The sequence below is a fragment of the Phascolarctos cinereus genome, unplaced genomic scaffold (genome assembly GCF_003287225.1).
Source record: "Phascolarctos cinereus isolate Bilbo 61053 unplaced genomic scaffold, phaCin_HiC Scaffold_4;HRSCAF=312, whole genome shotgun sequence".
In the NCBI taxonomy this organism is placed as follows: domain Eukaryota; kingdom Metazoa; phylum Chordata; class Mammalia; order Diprotodontia; family Phascolarctidae; genus Phascolarctos; species Phascolarctos cinereus.
In genome coordinates this window covers 693,010,796-693,032,874 of record NW_027555847.1, presented here as the reverse complement: position 1 = coordinate 693,032,874, position 22,079 = coordinate 693,010,796, and the positions used below count along the sequence as shown (strand labels likewise).

General features: G+C 41.8%; 1 protein-coding gene across 1 annotated transcript in view; it reads left to right on the top strand.

The window, feature by feature from the left end:
• The window catches only part of TMEM132B (transmembrane protein 132B), a 654,144-nt gene that overhangs the window by 609,397 nt on the left and 22,668 nt on the right, over positions 1–22,079 (top strand). Inside the window, exon 6 of the mRNA XM_021004363.2 lies at positions 12,888–13,093. Coding sequence (XP_020860022.1) covers positions 12,888–13,093 — 206 coding nt within the window. The remainder of the gene's footprint in view (positions 1–12,887; positions 13,094–22,079) is intronic.

The following is a 22,079-nucleotide window of genomic DNA, read 5'->3' as shown; positions in this document are numbered from 1 at the left end:
ACTGGGGAATGGGAAAGGAAGAGATGTCTTTGCTATTGGTGCAGATTATTCAGACTGCGCAGGTCTGATACAGGCAAAGCAATTGTTGGTTCAGCAGCTCTGTGAAGTGTATAGCCCTTCTAAGGAACGTCTACCATGTCTAACAGACTATTTGAGAGCTCTCTGTTTCTGGGCTTCTTGTGAATCTTTTGCATGTTCTGTGGTGGGTGGAATAAAGATTAGCTCATACCTTGATACCCATGTTGTACATCGGGTGTCTGTGTAGGAGCTTGGGATGCTGTTAACCACATTTTGAGAAACCTAGACATGAAACATCCCTGAGTTTTATTTTACAGATATCCTTAGGACAAAGTTCTCAGGTGGAGGTCATGGGCCAAAGACAGAAAGTGACCTTTTTTGGGTCAGCCTGTAGGTTTGAACCCTAGTCCAGGTGAGCCTATGGCCTTTTAGAGGCCCCGGGCCACTGATTACGGTAGCAAAGAGAAAAACCAAGAACTATATCATAGGACCATAGATTTAGATCCCAAAGGAAGCCTGGAAATCATTTAGTTTCACTCATTCATTTCACAGATGAGGAAACTGAGGCCCAGACTGATAAAGTGACTTGTGTGTGGAATGTAAGCTCCTAGAGGACAGGGATTGTTTGATTTTTATCTTTGTATCCCCACTGCTAGCACATAATAGGTGCTTGATAAATGTTTGTTGGTTAATTGATGGATTGATTGCCAGATATCACACATGTATAAAGTAGAAAGGCCAGAGTTCAAACCTCGGGTTCTGACTCAAAATCCAAATTCTATGTTGAACTGCACTGACTCCTAGTGAAAGAGATGGGTCAAGGAGCAGAAAAGATTGAATTTCTGTGACCTATATTTCAATATTATTAATATACTTAATTTATTTATTTTCTTCTATGTCAATGTGTATAGTATAGTCAAGCAGCAAGCATTGATAAGCTTCTACTATGTGCCAGGCACTGTGCTAACCACTAAGGGTACAAAGAAAGGCAAAAGATAGTCCCTATTCTCAAGAAGCATATAATCTCCTGTGCAATGAATTTGGAGTCAAATGAGTGAATTCTGGCTCTGTCTCTTCCTACCTGAGTGACCTTAGGCCAAGTACTTAACTACTAGGGGGGCTCCGTTTCCACTTCTCTAAAATGGGAGGGTTGGACTCACTGGCCTTTGAGGCCTCTTCTGGTCCTAGCTTTATGATCTTATGGACCTCCTTCTCTAGGGGCTGTTCTGGCCCGAAGCAGTATACCTGTTGGACCCCTCTCATCAATTACACAAATGGAACTCTCCTGAAAAAAAAAAAAAGCCAGGGTTTTTCCAAATGGGCTGGCCATGCTTGGCTCTGATCTACACCAAAGGGAAAGCAGTCGGATTTGGCACCAAGAAAGCATCCCCAGAATTACGGTTTTTAAGATAACTAGGAAATGTTCATCCATTCTATTTGCTGCCCTCGTTAAAATCCTGTTCTGATTGTTCTCTTTACAATCCCAGACACAATAATGAGGTTTTAAATCCCTCCAACATGCTCGAAGAGACAGCTACACGCTGTGTGAGTGTGACCTTTACGGCGGGCTGTAATTTGCTTGGATGGTCATTTCTCTCCTCCCTTTTAAAAATCACAGACTAGGAGAGTATGGGAGAAGCAGGCTGCTTTATAGAATATCGCAAAGGTTAAAGTAATGCCACATCTCTCGTACTCTCCCAGAAACCATCTGATTTCGAAATGACTGTTACAGGTTCTTTTTCTGGTGGGAGGATGTTCTCAGAGAGATGGATGGAGACAGAAGAGGCAAAAGGAGGACAAATTGAGCTCCTTCTCATGAAGTGGTTTACCTTGCTGTTATACCATCATTTACCAATTCCTTTTAACACAAAGACAGAATCCTCTTTGGAAGACCCCCTCTCTGGGCTGGTTGGCGGAAACCAGGCTTTTCCTCTGTCTGATGTTTCAAGCCTTCACACAGGTCCCTGCCGACCTTTCCATAATTTTTAGACATTACTCCCCTTCATGCATCAGTGAAACTGGCCTCTTTACTGTTCTTCATCTGTGGTCCTCCATCTGCCCACTCTTTGCTGTGTCCCATACTGAGAATACACTGAGAATACACCCCTCCTTTACCTCCCATATGTTGTGCCGTCTTTCAATGACCAGCTCAAATGCCACTTTGTGAAAAGCCCTTGCTCTCCCCATTGACTGACAGTGCTCTCCTCCAAGTCACTCTTTTGTATATTTCTGTATGATCATTTTTGTCAGCTAGGTGGCACAGTGGATGGAGCACTGGCCCTGGAGTCAGGAAGACCTGAATTCAAATCCAGTCTCAGACACATAGTAGCTGTGTGACCCTGGACAAGTCATTTAACCCTGTTCGCCTCAGTTTCATCATCTGTTAAATGAGCTGGAGAAGGAAATGGCAAACCATTCCAGTATCTTTGCCAAGAAAACCCCAAATGGGGTCACAGAGAGTTGGACACATCTCAACAATAACAAAACACAATAATTTTGTTTTGTTTTGTTTTTGAAACTGAGTCTCCATATTACCCCTAGACTATAAGTTCAGTGGCCACTCTAGGGTTCTGATTCTAATACTGAGTGACCTGGAGGCTTTGACGTGTTCTGTTTTATTGACCTGGGCTGTCAATTCACCACTCCTTAGGTAGCCTGGTGGCCCTTTGCTTCTGGGAATTCCAGCCAGACTTAAAGGAATAAGAAATCCCAAGTTCAAGTGATCCACCAGCTTCAGCTTCCTCAAGGATTCCAAGTAATGCCACCATGCTTGACAGTGGCTCAGCAGATAGTGTTGGGACCAGCTGTGTGACCTTGGGCAAGTCACTTAACCTTTGTTTGCCTAGGAGGCAGCTAGGTGGCTCAGTGGATGGAGTGCTGGACCTGAGTTCAAATCTGGTTTCAGATATTTGTGACCCTGGACAAGTGACTTAACCCTGTTTGCCTCAGTTTCCCCATCTGTATAATGAGCTGGAGAAGGAAATGACAAACCATTCTGATATCTCTGGCAAGGAAACCCCAAATGGGGTCAAAAAGAGTCAGGACATGACCAAATAACATAAAAACAACAGCAACAATAATAATTATAATAGCTAACTTTCATGTAGCACTTTGAGGTCTGCAAAACTCTTTGTTTATGCTGAATCCCTAGGTTAGATTGTTAGGTCCTTGAGGGCAGACACTGTTTGACTTTTGATGTTCTATCTCCAGGACCTTGGACAGTGCTCAACAGATCGTAGGAGCTTACTAAATGCTTGTTGATGGGAATCAATTGATTCTTTGTGCGTTTATCAGCCTCTCATTTCTTAGAACTAGAGAATACAAATTCCTATTTAAAAGCCAAACTCCTTAGTGAATTAAATTAAATGGCAGTTTGTGGAATATTTACCTGTACAATCAATTGACAGCCCAATCAATGCTTCAGTTCTAATTAAAAAGTATCGGAAGTAACTAAATAGACTTTGAAAGCATGATATTAAATTCAGATAGAAACAGGGGCCACTAAATTGTACATGGGAGCCACATATTGACTTAGAAAACCACCTATTAACATCAGCTATGTTCTACTGTATTTTTTTTTTATCTTGTTAAATATTTTCCAAATATATTTCAATCTGGTTGAGGCCAAACTGTAGGTCACTTTTTTGACACTTCTGTTTTGCAGCTAGAAGAGAGTTCAGAGGCCATCAAAGTCCATCTCTCCTTCATTTTACAGATGGGGAAATTGAGGCCTAGAGAGGCTAAGCGACTTGCCCAAGGTCACACAAATAGTAAGTGATGGGGTCAAAACTTGAATCTAAGTCATCTGAGTCCAAATCCTGTGTTCTTTGCATTCTTAGGAGGCCGTCCCTCTGAAATCAGAGGCTCTGTATTTAAATCCTCCCTGTGTGATCTTGGGCAAGACTCTTCATTTTCCTGGGCCTCAATTTTCCCACCTGTAAAATGAGAGGATTGTGCTAGATGGCCTCAAAGGTCCCTTCCAGGTTTTAATCTATGAACCTGACAAATTCTGCCTTTCCATGACAACCAGAGCTAACCACTTTGATAGATCAGGTAGTTAGTACGTAGTTAAGGCTATAGAGTGACAAGAGATTTGTTAACAGGCTATGCAAGGGCTGATGTTGACCAACAGTCCTTTTGTTGGTATGGACAGTTTAGTGATGGTTCAGGGCCAGTAGTTCAAACAGCTTAATATCACCCCAGACCCTAGATTCATAATTATTGGGGTCAGGGTAAGGCAGATCAATTGATATACAATTAGAAATGAAAGGCGGTAGATAGGGGCATTGCCCTAAGGGTGGAGTGCCTCCAGGTCTCCCTTCAGGAGAAAGATCTTCACAACCTCAGGGATTAAGTAAAAAAAAAAATAATGGCAGAACCATGATAAGGAAGCTCCCACAGGGTGCCAACACACAGACAAGCCTTCTGATTGGCTGAGGGGCTTCATCATCATCTCAAGGAAATGTTCTGCTAGCTTGGCCTTGTATAGTATACAGTGAAGGAGGAGATGGGAGTGTAGATCCAAGGAGGCATTTATGAGCCCTTCATCCTAGGAAAACAACATGAATGGTACCATCCAAACAATTCTGGAGAAACAGGATACATCAAAAGAAGTGTTTTTTTTTTAAAGGCAATTGGGGTTAAGTGACTTGCCCAGGGTCACACGGCTAGTAAGTGTCAAGTGTTTGGTCTGAGGCTGGATTTGAGCTCAGGGCTTCCTGTCTTCAGGACTGGTGCTTTATCCACTGTGCCACCTAGCTGTCCCCCAAAAGAAGTTTTAAGAGACTTTCTCATTGCCTTTTATTTGGTAAACAAGCCTGAGATCCCTCCCTTTCTACAGGCTCCTCATTACTCTTCTTACTTCTGAGTAATACAACTGAATGGAAGGTCTCATAGCTTAGTGGATAGAGACTTGTCCTCCTAGTCAAGAAAACCTGGATTCAAGTCCAGTCCTACCTTGGATGTATGCTAGCTGTGTGACCCTGGTCAGATCCCTTAACCTCTTAGTGTGTTCAGTTGTAGATTGCAGAAAAGGTGCCAACCTGCAGTGGGAGAGGGAATTTCCTCCCCTGGGTATTCCTTATGCTAACAAAATCACTATTCTAGTCTCTGTCCCTAACCCGAATTGATGTGTTAATTTGGCCATACATATAAGATTCCCCCCTCCCCAAAAGATGCATGACATTTGCAGGCATTACTAATAAGCTTCTTAGTAGACTATGGACTCACAAGATATCAGGGTGGGCATGAACCTCAGAGGCTATCCAGGGGCAGCTAGGTGGCGCAGTGGATAGAGCACTGGCCCTGCAGTCAGGAGGACCTGAGTTCAAATCTGGCCCTCAGACCTAACACTTGACACTTACTAGCTGTGTGACCCTGGGCAAGTCATTTAACCCCAATTGCCTTAAAAAAGTAGAGTTTATCTAGACCGACTCATGGCTTAAAAGCCGTCTCTTCCATAGCAGCCCCCAAAAGTGGGCATCCAGCTTTCGCTGGGAGACCTCTCGTGAGAGAGAGCCCACTGTATCCCCAAGTAGCCATTGTATTTTGGATTGTTAGGAAGTTCCGCCTCCCTCCCCACCTGATGGGTACCAGACATCAGGAAGGTTGATTGAGTGGCTGATCTTGCTATTCTGCATATGGATATTGATGGCATGTTGTTCAAAATATCTTCTTAGAGCCTTTTAAAAGGGCTTACTTGTGGAAATTGGCAGTAACTACCTGTTCTAAAGTCATGAAAGGTTAATTACAACTCACTTATATTTAATGTAAATATCAAAGTGGTTAACTTTGTCTAATTGCAGGAATGGGAGGTTGGACCAGATGGTCACTGAGGCCCCTTCCGATTCTGACATTCTGTGATCCTCTGAGTCTGTGAAGGCCTGTAAATGGTGCTGAGTGAACAGAAAAAACTTTAATAAGTAAGTTAGGAGTTCAGAGCTTGGTGTAAGAAAAATAAAGACAAAGACAAAAACTAATAATCATGAAAACTGTCCAAAAGGGAATACCAATGACGTCAGAGGATAATAGATTTTGGAGATGGGCATGACCTTAGGTGTCACCGGATCATGGGAAGGGACCTTACAGGCCATCCAGTCCAGGGGAGAAAAGTGAGACCCCCGTGGTTTCCCTCTCACCTCCAGCAGCAAATATAAAATCCTCTGGCATTTAAAGTGCTTCACAGCTTACCCACTTCCTACTATTCCAGTCTTATATTTTACTGCCCTCTTTTGTTTTTGTGTTGTTTCAGTCATGTCTGTGGGGTCTCCATAACCCCATTTGGGGTTTTCTTGGCAAAGATACTGGACTGGTTTGCCATTTTCTGCCTCCAGACTGGCACATACTCATTGCTTGATAAATGCTTGTTGCTTATCTGACTAAAGTGACTTGCCCCAAAGTCACATAGTAGTAAGCATCAGAGGCAGGATTTGAACCCAATCCCTGCTTTTTCTTCTGTTCCCCCTCACTAGAGGTCTCGAAGTCAAGGCTAACTGACCATTTTGGGAAGATGTTGTAAAGAAGATCCATGTTCAGGTCTGGGTTGCATTTGCTAGTCTCTGAGGCCCCTTCCAGCTTGGAAATTCTGAGATTATGTGAAGGTGCATGGATGATGGGGAGTGACTGGTATAGACAGGTCAATAAGCCTATAGGGACCCAGAGGAAGGAGTGGTCTCCTTAGACTATTGTCTTCATGGGGAAGGCAGGACCTTGAAGCACGGTAGGCCCTGGCTAGTCAGAGTTTGGTGTTACACAGCATGGGTACAGGTGAATGAGAATGCAGATGCCATTTTTGAGGAACTCCATTTTATTTGGAATCCCTTTGGTATACTCAAATAATGAGAGGAGAAAAGTTTACCAAGTGAGACCAACTGAAGGATGACAAGGGCCTTGCATCTGAGACAAGCTTCATCCTACAATTGGTTGAGAGTGATTAAATACATTTGAGGGGTTGGAGTCAGGTAGTTATGTAGAAGAGGTTGTTATTGGTGGCACTAAGGTGTCCAGAATAATACTTTTAGAATGAAAAGTCAAACCATGAGTCTTTTGAATTCCTTTATTCTAAATCCACATTCCAGTTACTAACCATCAATTTGAATCTAATATCTGACTTGTCCTCCAGCAAAGTGGGACTCTTATGCTTCATAGCTTAGGGATAGAAGGATCCTTAAAGACCCTCTAGTCTGGAGTCCTTAATCTGGGTTACATGAACTTTATTATTAATATTTTGGGAATTGTATTTCAATATAATTGGTTCCTTTTGTAAGCTTATGTTTTTTTTTATTTTGTGCATTTAAAAATATTCTGAAAAGGGGTCTATAGGTTTCACCAGATTGATAGCTAAAGGGGGACCATAACACATAAAAGGTTAAGAATTCCCTTATTTTGCAGAGGAAGGAAATGAGACTAGGAAGGCTTATGTGAGTGAGGGACATTGAGACAAGCTTGTGTTTTTGAAGACTCTAACCAAGAGAGTAGAACCTCTGGCAGGACCTACCAAGTGAGAAACAATTTAACACACATTTATTATGCACCTACTATATGCTAGGCTCTGGTGATAGGGATAGGGACAGCTACTGGACTGTGTTATTTCACTGGTATAAGAAACTGTCAGATGAAATAATGCCTTCTTTCAATGTGGTTCAACATCATATCCACAATTTAATTTTAAAGAGTTGCCTATGACATTGAAAGATTAAGGATAAAGTGACCTGCCCAGAGTCACACAACCAACATGTATCAGAGAATGTGCAGAGATGCAAGCTAGAGAAATCCCTGAGCTCAAGTTGCTTCTATTCTATTGAAATTCCCTCCAGGGCCTGAGTAGGAAAGGAGAGGAAGGTGGGCTCAGAACTGGACCACTTATAGCTCCAAGGATGGAGGATATGATTGTCCCTTTAGAATCAGCCCAACTTAGTGTGGAGAGACTCCTCCTGGGGAGATAGGTGATGAACTTTTTTTTTTAATTTTGATTACATTAACTACCAAAATGATCTATTAAAGTTTGGTGAGGTTGTGATTTATATAGGTGGAGGGAGCACACACCTTGATGGAATGGATTCTAGATCTTTTCAAGTCTTCTGGCAAATAGGAAGCTTGGAGAGCCAGACTGTGGGGCTAATGAGGGGTTGTCTCCAGCAAGCCCTTGGAACCCTTAGCCAGAGAGGCTGTCAGACTTAGACCGGAGCTGCAACTAAATAGGGAGAGAGGCCCCTAAAAGGCTTTTGGCTCATGGAATCAAGGAGAAGAGATTTGGGGCTGCTTTCTGCTGCCTCTTGCGCTGGGGCCTGAACATTCACAGCAATAAAAAAAGATGGAGGGAAAATCAGCCTAAAGCTTTTCTGCCACTGCCCACAGCACATTGTGAACTTTTCCTGATCTCCATCAAATCTCCTTTCTGCCAACGCGGAGCTGCGACTCAAGCTTCACCTGCTTTACAGGTCACTTGGAGAAGCCCAGGGCCAAGTTTCACCCTTGATGTTGGCACTTGCCCTCCAAGTAAAGGTCTGAGATTACCGAGTGTGTCAGTCATTGAACAAATACTGGAATGGCATAGAGCCTGACCAGCAGCCGCCTTCTGGCTTACTTTGTGTAAAGGGCACTCAAAATGACCCCATAACATTTTGAAAATCCCACAGGAAAGTCTTAAGATATTTAGTGGAAACCTGGTGCAGAGGCAAGCCCTGATGAGAGGATTATGTGGTTGGGGATTATTGAGTTTGGGTTTAGTTTTGTCCCAAAGTGTTGGTCTTGTACTTCAGTATTTCAAGCATCCTTAATTTCCTTGGAATGCCTACTCTCTCTGCCTGTACAGATCGCCATTCCCCTGCTACTTGGCAACACTAAAAAAATTCCTTACATTTACATGCAAAGGGATATATATATATATATATATATATATATATATATATATATATATATATATATATATATATATATATATATGTATATATGTATGTATGTATGTATATGTATATGTCCTATCTATATGTATACATATGGAGGGGGGAGGGAGAGGGAGAGAGAAAGAGAAAGGGGGAGAGTGAAAAAGAGAGAGAAAAGGAGGCAGAGAGATGAACAGAGGGAGGAAGGAAAGGGGAAAGGAGGGAGGGGGAGAGAGAGAGAGAGAGAGAGAGAGAGAGAGAGAGAGAGAGAGAGAGAGAGAGATTGAGTGAGAGAGAGAGAAAACACATGCACTGTGCACTGTGAAAGTGGAGTCAGAGGATCTGGGCTTAGTTAGAGAGGCAATTTGGAACATTAGAAAGAGCACTGATTTTACAGTCCATTTCTGAACCTGTATTTGGAACCTTTCCAGGTTGAAAAGACCTTTCAAAGCTTGCCTGCCCTCGCATTGGAAACCCAAGGGTCACCTTCACACCATGATCACATGTGAGAATAGGGCTTTAATAGAGGTTGTATAGACTCACAGAATTGTAGAGCTTAGAGATCGTTCAAGTCCAACAGCCCCTCAGATGCAATGAACTACAAACATTTATTCCTACTGTGTGCTGTTGGCTAAATGCAAAGTTTAGACAAGACATGATCCTTCCCTTTTTGGAAGCATATCCTGGGATATGCTCCATGGACAATAAATATAATAGAAAATAGTACACGATTAAGTGCATAAGAGAGGAGCAAAAAATGTGCTGTTAGAGGTTAGACAGAGGGAAGGAAAGAGGATCAGGGAAGGCTTCTCAGAGGAAGTGGTGTTTGAATTTAGTATAGCTCCAACAAGAGGTAGCTTAAGACAGTGTATAGATTACTGGCCCCAGATCTGGGAAGACATGGCTTCAGGTCTTGTCTCTGATCCATCATGGCTGTGTGACCCAGGACAAGCCTATGATGTTCACAGCTAGTGTGACTTTGGATAAGTCACTTACTTTTCCCAGTCCTCAGCTTCCTTGTACATAAAAGGAAAGGGTTGGACTAGCTATCCCATGATGTTCCTTCCAGCTCTAAAGCAAATCAATGATCCTGTGACCTCTTCAAGTGAAGGAGGGAGTTGGTTTTCCTCATCTCTGTTCCCCATTCATGATGGTCCTTTCATACAGGCTGCCTCTTGTGCCTAGAATGTTTTCCCTTCTGTCTGATACCTCTTGGAGGTACCAGAGAGAAGGAAGAATCTCTGAAGGCAAACCCTCTGTCTTTGCCATTCTGCCTCAGGCTGCCTACATCGGTTTCTGTGGATTCCTGAGATAGGGCTGTTGTAATATATCATTTCAGCTGTTCTTCTTATTAATGAACGGCCTAGATTAATGTGCCCCAAGATTCCTCAAGAAATTCAATGATACATTGTGAAGTGGGGATGACAAAGGTTTTCAAAATATTCCTCCTCGTTTGTGATGTTGGTGGGGACTCAGGGTCAGTTTCAAGCTTCCTGTTAATTATTTTTTCCTTTGTCTTTCCTTCCAGACCCTGGTGAACCACTGATATAAAAGCCGGTTGGGGGGGTGGCAATATTTTTTTTTGCCCTCATGTGTGCCTGTTAATACTGGCACATTTTCCTCTGGGAAATCATAGTTAATTTCCACTGACTGATCATGATCTGGGAGGGCAGCTTTTACTTAGAATTTGGAAGGTCATAGAGCATACAATTTAATGGACTGCCTTGGACAGCCCTAATTTGGACAACTCACATTGTTGGAAAACTTTCCCTCCCCTCATGCTTCAATTTACCTCTTTTCAATTTCCAGTCATTGCTCCTGTGTCTGGTCAGTGGGGCCAAGAAGAAAAAGGATAATCCTTTCATATGACAGGCATCATGATACTAGAAGACAGCTCTCATGTCTCAAATCCTCTTCTTCTGAATCTTTTTTTCCCCAGGCTGATCATGTCCATTTCACAGAATCATAGAATCTTAGTGCTGGAAGGCACATTGAAGACCATCTAGTTGTCTCTGACCTCAACAAAAGGCTACTCTATGGCATTCCAAAGTGGTTATCCAGACTTTGTTTCAATACCTTTAGGGGGGGGAACTCATTACCACCTTGCTCCCACAAGCAGTTTCTTCTACTTTTGATTAGCTATAATTGTTAGAAAATTTTCCACTACACCTAAATCTGTCTCTTTTTACCTTCAGCCTGTTATTCCTAATTCTGCTCGTAAGTCTGATCCTTCTTAGGAGCAGCTTGGTGGCACAGTGGGTGGAGTCCTGAGCCTGTAATCAGGAAGACCTGAGTTAAAATTTGGCCTCAGACATTTGCTAGCTATGTGACCTTTGTTTGCTTCAGTCTCCTCAAATGTAAAATGGGTATAATAATACCCACCTAAGGGTTGTTGTGAGGAATAAATGGAATAATATTTGTAAAGCACTTTGTACAATGGTGATGGTGGTATGTCATATAATTCCTTTTAGCCTCAGGTTCCTCATCTGTAAAATGGGAATAATAATAGTAACCATCTTCCAGGATTATGTTGAGGATCAAATAAGATAATGTCTATAAAGTGCTAAAAAAAACACCTTTGAGTGCTATGGGAATGCTAGTGATGATGATGATGATGTCATATGATCACTTTGCCTCAGTTTTTTCACCTGATAAATGGGGATAATAATAGCACCTACGTCCTAGGGTTGTTGTGAGGCCCAAATGAGATACTGTATGTAAAGTGCTTGGCAAATGCTAAAACATTATTATCAGTGTGAACTATTATTTTAAGTGCAATTCTTCAATTCTAAAAAAATTACAAAGAAGAGGGTGGAAGCCTGAGATTGAGGTAATAATAGATTGCTTGAAGAATTCGAAAGAGGGCTCCTTAGCTTCTGTCTGGAGAAGTCAGTGAGGATGCACAGAGGGACATCTGGGAGGCTCACCATGATGGCTGCATCCAGAATGGGTTGTGCTGGCCTTTTGTGATAAGGAGTACTGATAAATCAAAGCAATGTTGTAGATATAGTTTACTTAGATTTTAGTAAAGCATTTAGCAAAGTCTTCCATGCTGTTGTTGTGGGGAAAATGGAGAGCTGTGGTCTGGACCATGGGACATTGACCATCTCATTTGTTGTCTTCTGGACACTCTTTTGGCAAAAATCATGGAGTCATAGACTTAGAACTGAAAGAAACCACCCCCTCATTTTACCTATGCAGAAACAGAACCAAAGAAATGGAGTGATTTGTCCAAGTTAAAACAGGTAGGAATTGGCAGAACTGGGAATTCAAACCCAGGTCCTTTGGTTTCAAATTCCCCCATTCTTTCCACACTGCCATCTGGAGCTAAAGCTGGTGGCCCTAACAGAAGAGTTACTTCCTCACTTGTGTGCTTTCAGATTATAGTTTAAATGTCTGAAAATAATTATGCCCAGGCTTGGTATTTATCTCCTAAATACTTTCCCTCCAAAGATTCTAATTTATCACAAACCTCCACAGTTCCTTGGTCTGTCCCCCTATTTCCACTTCCTCCCCATCCTGTTTATGGCTGAGAACAAAGTAATTTGTTTGTAACATATGGCCATCTTTTATGCATTTTTTTAAAAAAAATTGTCGCGGGCATAGGAATTGATGTACCTGAAGTTTGATTCATGTGAGGTTGAATACATCTGACATTTGGGTAGTAGAGGAGAATTGGGGAGGGGGGAAGGAAGAGGTGGTGGAAACCCAGAAGTGGTTATATAACTGTTCAATTATTTTTGTAGTTCTCATCTGGATTGAGCAACACAGAATGGTTTCCCTTGGGTCCATTTATCACTGTTTGCAACTAATTAGAACACACAAATTACTGTGTGTACAGTTCATATTATTAGTGTTGTTTTGGAGGCTAATAAATGAGGGTTGGCTCTCTGGCATGAACTTGAACATCTACCCGCCTCCTCCCATCCCTGCGCTGCTCTGCCTTGCCACCCATAATGCATCTTGAGATGCCTCTCACCCCCACAGGTCTCTGATAGCTGTGACTCCATCTTTGTGAATGGAAAGGAGATGAAGAGTAAAGTGGACACCATTGTGAACTTCACGTACCAACATTTCACTACCCAGCTTGAAGTGACTGTCTGGGTCCCAAGGCTGCCTTTGCAGATTGAGATCTCAGACACAGAGCTGAGCCAGATCAAGGGATGGAGAATCCCCGTTGCTCCCAACAAAAGGTAGGAGAGGAGGAATTGGGGTGACCAAGAAGAGCTGTTGGAAGGGAGGGTTGCTCTGAAACCTAAGGTGGTACCATGGACAGAGCATTAGTCCTGGAGTCTGGAAGTCTAGAGTGCAAAACTGGCCTTAGACACTTGCAAGCTGTGTAACCCAAGCAAGTCATTAAAATGGGGGTCATAATAGCACTTACTTCCAAGGATTGTTGTGAGAATAAAATGGAACTATCTATAAAGTATTTCACAAATCTTAAAGTGCTGAATGCATGCTAATTTATTATTGTTGTTGATGTTACTTTATTCTGAATAAAAAGCCCTTTGGATGCAGGTCTGTATGAAAAGAACATTTAGCCTAGGAGAGAAGAAACCTAATCCCACCCACCATATAGTTTTGCTACCTTGAGTAGCTCCCTCTCTCAGTTTCTTTATTTATGTAAAGTGGATGGATAATTATATCTGCCCTCCCTCCCACATGTGAGAAAAGATTATATGATCATAGATTTTTAGCATTGGAAAGTACTTAGAGGTACCTCTACAGAGGAGAAAACTGAGGCTCAGGTAGGTTAGGGGACTTGCCCAACCTTGACAATCAATGTTGGTTTGTGCTTTGAACAAAGCAGCACTATGCAATGCAATGGCTTGTCAGTAATGCTATTGAGTGGACAGATGCCTTAGCTTGTGCAGTCAATTCCACAAATATTTATTAAATACTTACATTGGGGAAGATCTTATGCAGAATTTTTGAAAAAAATAGGAGGGCTTCTACCCTCAAGGTACTTCCATTTGCCTGCATAGGAAAGCACATTTATGCAGATAAGTATAATATGTTATAGCACGTGAAGGGGGGAGAGGACAAAGGAGAGATCATTATTAAATGCTCTGGAAAAATTTGAGGAGGGAGCAAACAGCTTCAATTTGGGGTCAGGAAAGATTTCATGAAGAAGTGGCACCTGAGCTGGGCCTTGAAGGAATAGGAGAATTCTCAATGGCGAAGAAGAAGGAGCCGACTTCAGGCAAGAATAATGAATGACCTTCATGAATGTTTAGAAATGGGTGAGTTCAGGGAGCAACTAATGGTCTAGGAATGTAGAGGTCACAAAGGTGAATAATAGGAAACAAGACTTGGAAATGGAGGCTAGAGAACAGATTATACAAGTCCTTAAATCGCAGGTGTGTATTTTATCCTATCAAAAATGGGAGCCATTGAAGTTTGTTGAGCAGAAGAGTAACATGAACAGACCTGATGCTGAAATGAGATTAGAGAGATCCTTCTTATACTCTCATGTATCTGAGATCTCATTGCTATGAGTACTCTCTATAATCATTCATATCCCAGCCCACCTACTGTTTTAAACATTTACTTAGTGCTGTGTGAATTTCTCCTGTTTAGCCTAAGTATTGCCCTTTATTCTTATAGCAATAAGTAGGGTTATGCTGGTGAGTGTTTAACAGCCAGCTGTCCAGAAAAACAAAGTGCCCATGACATACTTATAAGTTTAATCTTCATTATTAAACATTTTCTCCATCTCTTTCTTAAATCTAAGCAGTTGATAAAACAATAAATTGATCCCTGATTTGTAGTGTTTGCTGATTTCTGAGGTGTAAATTAGTTTTTTCTTTTTTAAATTATTTTTAGTTTTCAACAATCACTTCCATAGGCTTTTGAGTTTTAAATTTTCTCCCCCTCCCTCCCCAAGATAGTGTGCAATCTGATATAGGCTCTACATATAGATCCCTATTAAACAACTTTTCATATTAGTCATATTGTAAAGAAGAATTAAAACCAATAGGAGGAACCATAAGAAAGAAGAAACAAAGCAAAACAAAAAAAAAGGGGGGGGGATAGTATGCTTCTATCTGCATTCAAACTCCATAGTTCTTTCTCTGGTTGTGGATAGCATTTTCCATCATGAGACTTTGGAGATGTTTTTGATCCTTGCATTGCTGAGAAGAGCTAAGTCTATCAAAGTTAGTCTTTGCATAATGTGGCTGTTACAGTGTACAACGTTCTCCTGGTTCTGCTCACTTCACTCAGCATCAGTCCATATAAGTCTTTCCAGGTTTTTCTGAAGTCCATCTGCTAATCATTTCTTATAGTGCAATAGTATTCCATTACATTCGTATACTACAACTTGTTCAGCCATTCCCCAATGGATGGGCATCCTCTCAATTTCCAATTCGTTGCCACCAGAAAGAGATGCTATAAATATTTTTGTACATGTGGGTCCTTTTCACACTTTTATGATTTCTTTGTGATACAGCCCTAGAAGTTCTGTTGCTGGGTCAAAGGGTATGCATGTTTTATAGCCCTTTGGACATAGGTTTCAAATTGCTGTCCAAAATGGTTGGATCAGTTCACAACTCCAAGGTGTAAATTCTCATGCTGAAAATTTAACATTTGGCTCTTGTGAACTTGCACACCCATGGTTTGAGAAGAACTAGGCTATGGACACAATAATGGAGCCACAGCCAAGTGTTTCATCTGAGCTGAGTAAGGGCCCGAATGAATTAATAGGTTGATCAACTAGCATTTGTTAAGTAGCCACTGTGTGCCTAGTACAGTGTGAGGCACTGAGGATATAAGTACAATCAGTAAAACAATTCCTCTCTCAAGGATCTTACATTTGAACAATTTTTAGTCATTTTACTTTGGCTTCCAAAGAAAAAAAAGAAAATGAGACGGCACAGGCAAATTAATTTGGTATAGAATTGGAAGGGGAAGATGAGTGGTGCAATGGATAGTGATAGGCCTGGAGTCAGGAAGACCTGAGTTCAAATCCAACCTCAGACACTTACCAGCTGGGTGACCCTGGGCAAGACCCTGTTTGCTTCAGTTTCCTCATCTGTAAAATGAGCTAGAGGAGGAAATGGCAAAACACTCCCATATCTCTGCCAAGAAAACCCCAAATGGGGTCACGGAGAGTCAGACATGACTGAAAAATGACTGAACAACAGCAGCAGCAGCAACACAGAGCCGGAAGATAAATCAGTCATTTAGTCAGTCAACAAACATTCATTAAGTGATGACTGATAGAAGTACAGAATGGAATTAGCTGGTACAGTGACCAAGAGGTTATTGGAACATTCTGGAAACAAGTAATGTATTCATGAACAAGATATGGTTTCAGTAAGCTGAGCAGGAACAAAGTGTACCTGGGGAAAGGTAATTCTCATGGCCCTTCAAGCTAGCAATGTCTACCCTACTCATAGCCCTTTTTAATTAATGTCAAGAGCTCTCTTGACACACAACAAATACTGGGGGGACTCCCTCCAGCTCTCTTAACATTGTAGTGGAGAACTTGGGCTGACCCTTGGACAGTAGCCTCTGCTCTCATTACATGACTGACCCATCTCTTCTTTTTTTTTTTTTTAATTTTCTGGCCCTGTATATTACTTTCTTTTTGTTGTTGCTGTTGTTGTTGTTGTTTTTAAAAATTTTTTTGGCCCTGTGTATTTCTGATGGCATCCTTTATTCTCCCACATGCTTCAGCAGTGGTACTACAATGTAATCTGTCCCTGCCCATGCTAGGCCCTGGGAAAATCCATAGCAGTCATTTTTTATTTAATCTACTTTATCTACTTTAATCTACTAATTAAAGCCAAGAGAAAACCTGGGCGGCTGAACAGAAACACAAGGCCTCCCCCCTTCTGCAGTGGTAGAGAGAGAATGTCAGCCTGTGTGACCTGCAAGTGATTTCAGAACTTGAGAGGTGGAGTGTTGAAGAATGAAGGAAGAACAATGATAAGATAAGACATAAATTAGGGGATGATATGCACTCCCTGCTAAACAAACCTTGAATTATTCAGCATTCTGAGATCTCAGGGAGGTATATTAATAACACACCTAAGGAAATCTTCTCATCTGGGGCAGAGAGGAGACATTTCCTCCTGGAAGGGGGAAGTTTTGAAGATTACATTAGATTAACACAACCCAGGAATCTTGACATTAACACTAGAAAAGGGAAGACCCATAATGGGGCCTGATTACAGAAAGCATGGGAAAAATACTCCTTCCCATTGGAGCACATGCTGCTTCCAGGCCCTACCCTGGTCTGAAAAGAAGCCATATCTGCTCAGGCAGAGCGAATCTGTAAACCTGATGGGATTTAGAGTCATGAGTTTTCCAACAAAGGATAAGGTTGTCGTGAGAGTTAATATATTCTATTGAATGTATATAACTGTATTCATTGCAATTCAATCCAGCAATCATGTTTTAAAGTACCTACTATGTGCCAGGTATGTGCTGTGTGGTGTCATGGATTTTGGAGCCAGAGGACATGGGTTCAAATCCTGCCTCTGACATTTATTGTCTGCCTATTCTTGGGCAGACACAACCTCAGTTTTCTCATCTGAAAAAAGAGAGAGATTGGTGTGAATGGCCTCTGAGATTTCATCTAGTTCTAAATCTAAGATGGATGATCCATATGGTGAGGTCATTGGACCAGATGCCCATTGAAGTCTCTTTCAGCTTAAGATCTATTGTCCTGTACATGGTGATAGTTGCTAGTTGCCAGTGAAATAAAGACAAAAACCCAACAGACCATGTCCTCAGGGAGCTTCCATTCTGCTGGAGTCAAAACAGTTACCCAAGTAAGTATATATATAAAAGGAAAATACTCTCCATGAGAGAGGAGCATTTATAACATGATGGGAGGGCAGTGATCAGTAGCAGTTATGTAGAAGAGCTGAACCTGCATGTATACCTTGTAAGTACATAGCTGTTTGCATGTTGACTATCCCATTAGATTGTATACTCTGTTAGGGCAAGGATTGTTTTTGTCTTTTTTTTTTTAATCCTTACCCCTTAGCTCAGTGCTTGACACATAGTAGGAACTTAATAAATATTTATTGGAGAAGGTGGGATTTTGGCTGGGACTTGAAGGAAGCCAGGAAGGGTAGATGAGGAAGAAGAATATTCCAAGGATAGGAAAGAGCCAGAGAAAATGCCCAGAGTTGGGACATGGAGTGTCCCATGTAGGAACAACCAAGAGGCCAATGTTGCTGAGTCACAAAGTATATGGTGGAGGGGAATAGGGTATGAGAAAATTGGAAAAGAAAGATAGGAAGGGGCCTAATTATGAAGAATCTCTAAAGCTAAATAGAAGATTTTACAATTAATCCTGGATGTGATCGGGAACTATTGAAGTTTATTGAGTAGCATGGTGACATGGATGGATCTGTGCTTTTGGACAATGGATTTGAGAGTTGAGTGGTGGATGGATGGAGTGGGGAGAGATCTGAGGGAGGCAGATCCACCAGCAGGCTATTGCAATAGTCCAGGTGTGAGGTGATGAGGGCTAGCACCAGGTTGTAGTAGTGGTAGAGGAGAGGGGAGGTTACAAAAGTAAAATAGACTGGACATGGTTACAAATTATACATAGGACATGAGATTTGGGGCCATCTCCAGTCGTCCTGATGTATATCTCACCACTGAACCCAGATGGCTCCAGAGGAGAGAATGAAGCTGGTGACTTTGCACAGCCCTCCCTCACTTAAATCCAGTTCATTAGCAAGGTGTGGCATCACCTTCCTGATCCTCTTTGAGAATGAAGGACAAACAGCAACAAGGCCATGAGATATCGAGGCATTGAGGTTGACATCTAGGTTGCAAACCCAAGAGACTGGGAGGATGGTGGTGCCCTCAACAGTAACAGGGAAAGTAGGAAGAGGAAGAATTTGAGAGGAAAGATAATGAGTTCAGCTTTGGATGTGTTGCGTTTCAGATGTCTATGGGACATCCAGTTTGAGACATCCAATAGGTTCCATTCCATTCAATGGGAGAGTAAAGGTTTTTTTTTCTCATTTTATGGATTCATAACCTGTTAGAGATGGAAAGAACCTTGGAGAACAACCGGTCCAACCATTTCATTTTGTAAAGGAGAACTCTCCAAAGCACAGAAGCATGGCATTTCACAGATGGAGGTGACCTCAAGGTCCTTCCCTTTAGGGAAAAACTTTCTATCAGTCAAAGCTGTATGATAGTGGAATGGGCCACATCTAGAAGTAGTGAGTTTCTTATTCTGCCCTGTCAGGCCAGACAGAACAAGGCTGATGGCTCTTCCATATGACATTCCTTCAAATACCGAGGCCCAGAGAGTGGGAGGGACTAGTCAACATCCCTCAGCTAGTAGGAGAGCTGGAACCATATCCCCTGAATCCGAGTCTCGTCTTCTACCATGTTGCCTCTGAGTTCCTCCATGTTCTTAAAGAGGGTCATTGCATACTGATTCTCAACTGCACAGTAATAGCTTTGAAATCCCATCTGCAAACTCCAGAAACAAGAATCTCTAATTCCATCCTATAGACCTTTTATCAAGCACAAAGTATGTGCAAGGAACTGTTTCCAACTGAAGATGAAACATATTTTGTTCTCACGAAGCACAGAAAGGACATGGATAGGGTGAAAATAGAGCATGTGCAGAATGCTGTAATTTCAGGAGTGAGAAAGTCCTCCAATAAACCTCAAAAGGGTAGGAAGAGAGGGGAGAGAGCAGGAGAGACTTTCTGTGGCTATTGTTGATGCTCAGAAGAGCCATTGTCCAACTCCCCTGCCAACACCCTGCCCCAAGGGGCATTAATTACTATGGTGCCCCAAGAACTATGTTTGAATAGGTCTTATCCCTAGAGTCATCCCTCTCTATAGACTCTTACAAGAGCATTATGGGGACATTCTATTGTGCAGAAAGCACTCACTCTTTTTATATTATAGGGAACAGTAATATACTTCTCATTCTCCTACTCCTGGAAAAGCAGTGGGTATTAAGTCAGAAGACATTTACTACCAGTGTGATACTGGGCAAGTCCCTTATCCTCGCCAGCCTTCAGTTTGCTTATTTGCAAAGTAATGAGGCCATACTAGGCGACTTCTTTTTGGCTCTGAATCTCTGGTCCTATGACTTGCCTTAGCAGCAGGAGAATAAGTTGCTGAGGCTAATTCAAAGGCACTCCTTTCTTCACCAATATTTCCCTCTTTTGGTGAGCAGACCATGTTGCCTAAAACCTCCATGTTGCTCACTCCTATGGGTTAAGGTATGGAAAACTCCTTAAAAATGAAGAGTTCTCTCTGGGTAGGGAGTTAGGTCAGTTCTTTCTTACCTACTGCTTGCTGAGCTAACAATGGGATTATCTTTTGGTCATGTAATGACATAGTGGATAGAGACCTGATGTTGGAGTCAAGAAGACTGGGTTCAAGGCCCAGTTCTGACTCAGATTTGTTGTGACTTGAGGAAAATCACTGAACCTCTAAGTTATCTTTAGGCTGCTTTCTAGGACTATAACTTGTTAATCTGCATTGTTAGAGGAACTTTTCTTACCTGGGAGTTCCCTGTAGTAAGGGATTCATAGGTCTAATTTCCTATCTCTGTCATATCGAATGAGGGTGAGGTGGGGTATGACAAGGCTTTCTGAAAATTGAAAGCAGGAGAGAAAGGTCAGAAAAAGTCCTACTGGGTGCTTAGAACACTTAGAGCAATGCTTTGACAGAATAGAAGAAGGTGGGTAATCTTGGTGGGTAAAGGGTTAAGGAAAGGGCTCAGCCTACTAGGCTGTTGTCCATCTAGGTGTAGAGGCTGGGAATGATGCTAGAGAGGCCAGCTGGGCACCTCACAGACAGCCTGGTTTCTACAGAGGGAGAGAGGAGTAAGTAAGGCAAAGGGAAAAGAAGAAGCATTTATTAAGTACCTACTATGTGCCAGGCACTGTGCTTAGCACTTTACAAATATTATTTCATTGATCTTGAAATAACCCTGGGAAGTCAGTGCTGTTATTATCCCCATTTTACAGTTGAGGAAACTGAGGCAGAGAGCAATTAAGTGACTTAGTATCATAATTTTAGAACTGAGAGGGACTTAAAGGTCATCTTGGTCAACCCCTGCATTTTACAAATAATAAAACAGAGAGTAGTGACATGCCCAGAGCTATACAGATCATGATAGAGCCAAATCCATTATTCTTTCTTTTTTTATTTAATATTTTCCCAATTACATGTAAAAACAATTTTTACATTTTTTTCCTTCAAATTATGAATTCTAAATTTTCTCCCCCATCATTGAGAATATTCTTTCTGCTATACCATACTACCTGAGGGTGGTATCATTTCCATTCTACAGATGAGGAAACTGAGACTCCAAGATGTTGGAAGCACATGGTCACACAATTAGAATTTCCTTAGTCCTGGAAAAGACAAAAGGTGTATTTTAGTAACCTGTAGGGGACAGAGATTTACAAGGATTCAATTTATGAAGAGATAGGATTTTGAAACTCTCTGAGCCAAAGGGCCTCTGGAGGTGAGCAAAGAAAGGAAAGCAGTAAGAAGCATTATTTCACATTAAGGAAACCTTGTATTCCACCAAAAGCAAGCTCAGTGCCTCGAGGAAAGATTTTTAGGCCCACTCCAAAGGCTTTAATAAGATGTTAAGGGTCCAAGGGGACCATGTAATTTAATGGAGTTTGAATGATTTGTGGAAGCTGGGGAAATGTGGAGCCGAACCACTGTGTCTTACTAACCGAGTGAGAGCCAAGGCTCTGAAGAGGAAATGAATGTCATTTATAACAACTTTGACTTAAAAAGGGCCACCTCAAGTTGGCCTCAATTACTGCCATCAGGTGCTTGCTAAAAATGGACACTCTTTTCCTGTCCCTTCCCTTAGCATCAGGATGAGGAGACTGATAGAGAACCTTGTTGCTCTGTTCAGACATTCAATTCCACTGGGGAATCATTTTAGTGCCTTTCATGGACTGGGCAAGCTGTGTTAGGCACTGAGGACACAAAAAAGTGAAACAAGTCTTGCCTTCAAGCAGCTTCCTTTCTACCTGAGAAAACATTGATTTCAATTCAGCAAGCAGGTATATTTGAGTGCCTGCTATGTGCCATATATGCTGGCAAATGTTGGGTACCCAAAGATAAAACCACCACCTCAGACACTTAGTAGTTGTGTGAGCCTGAACAAGTCCCTTAAACTCTATGCCTCAGTTTCTTCAAGTGTGAAAG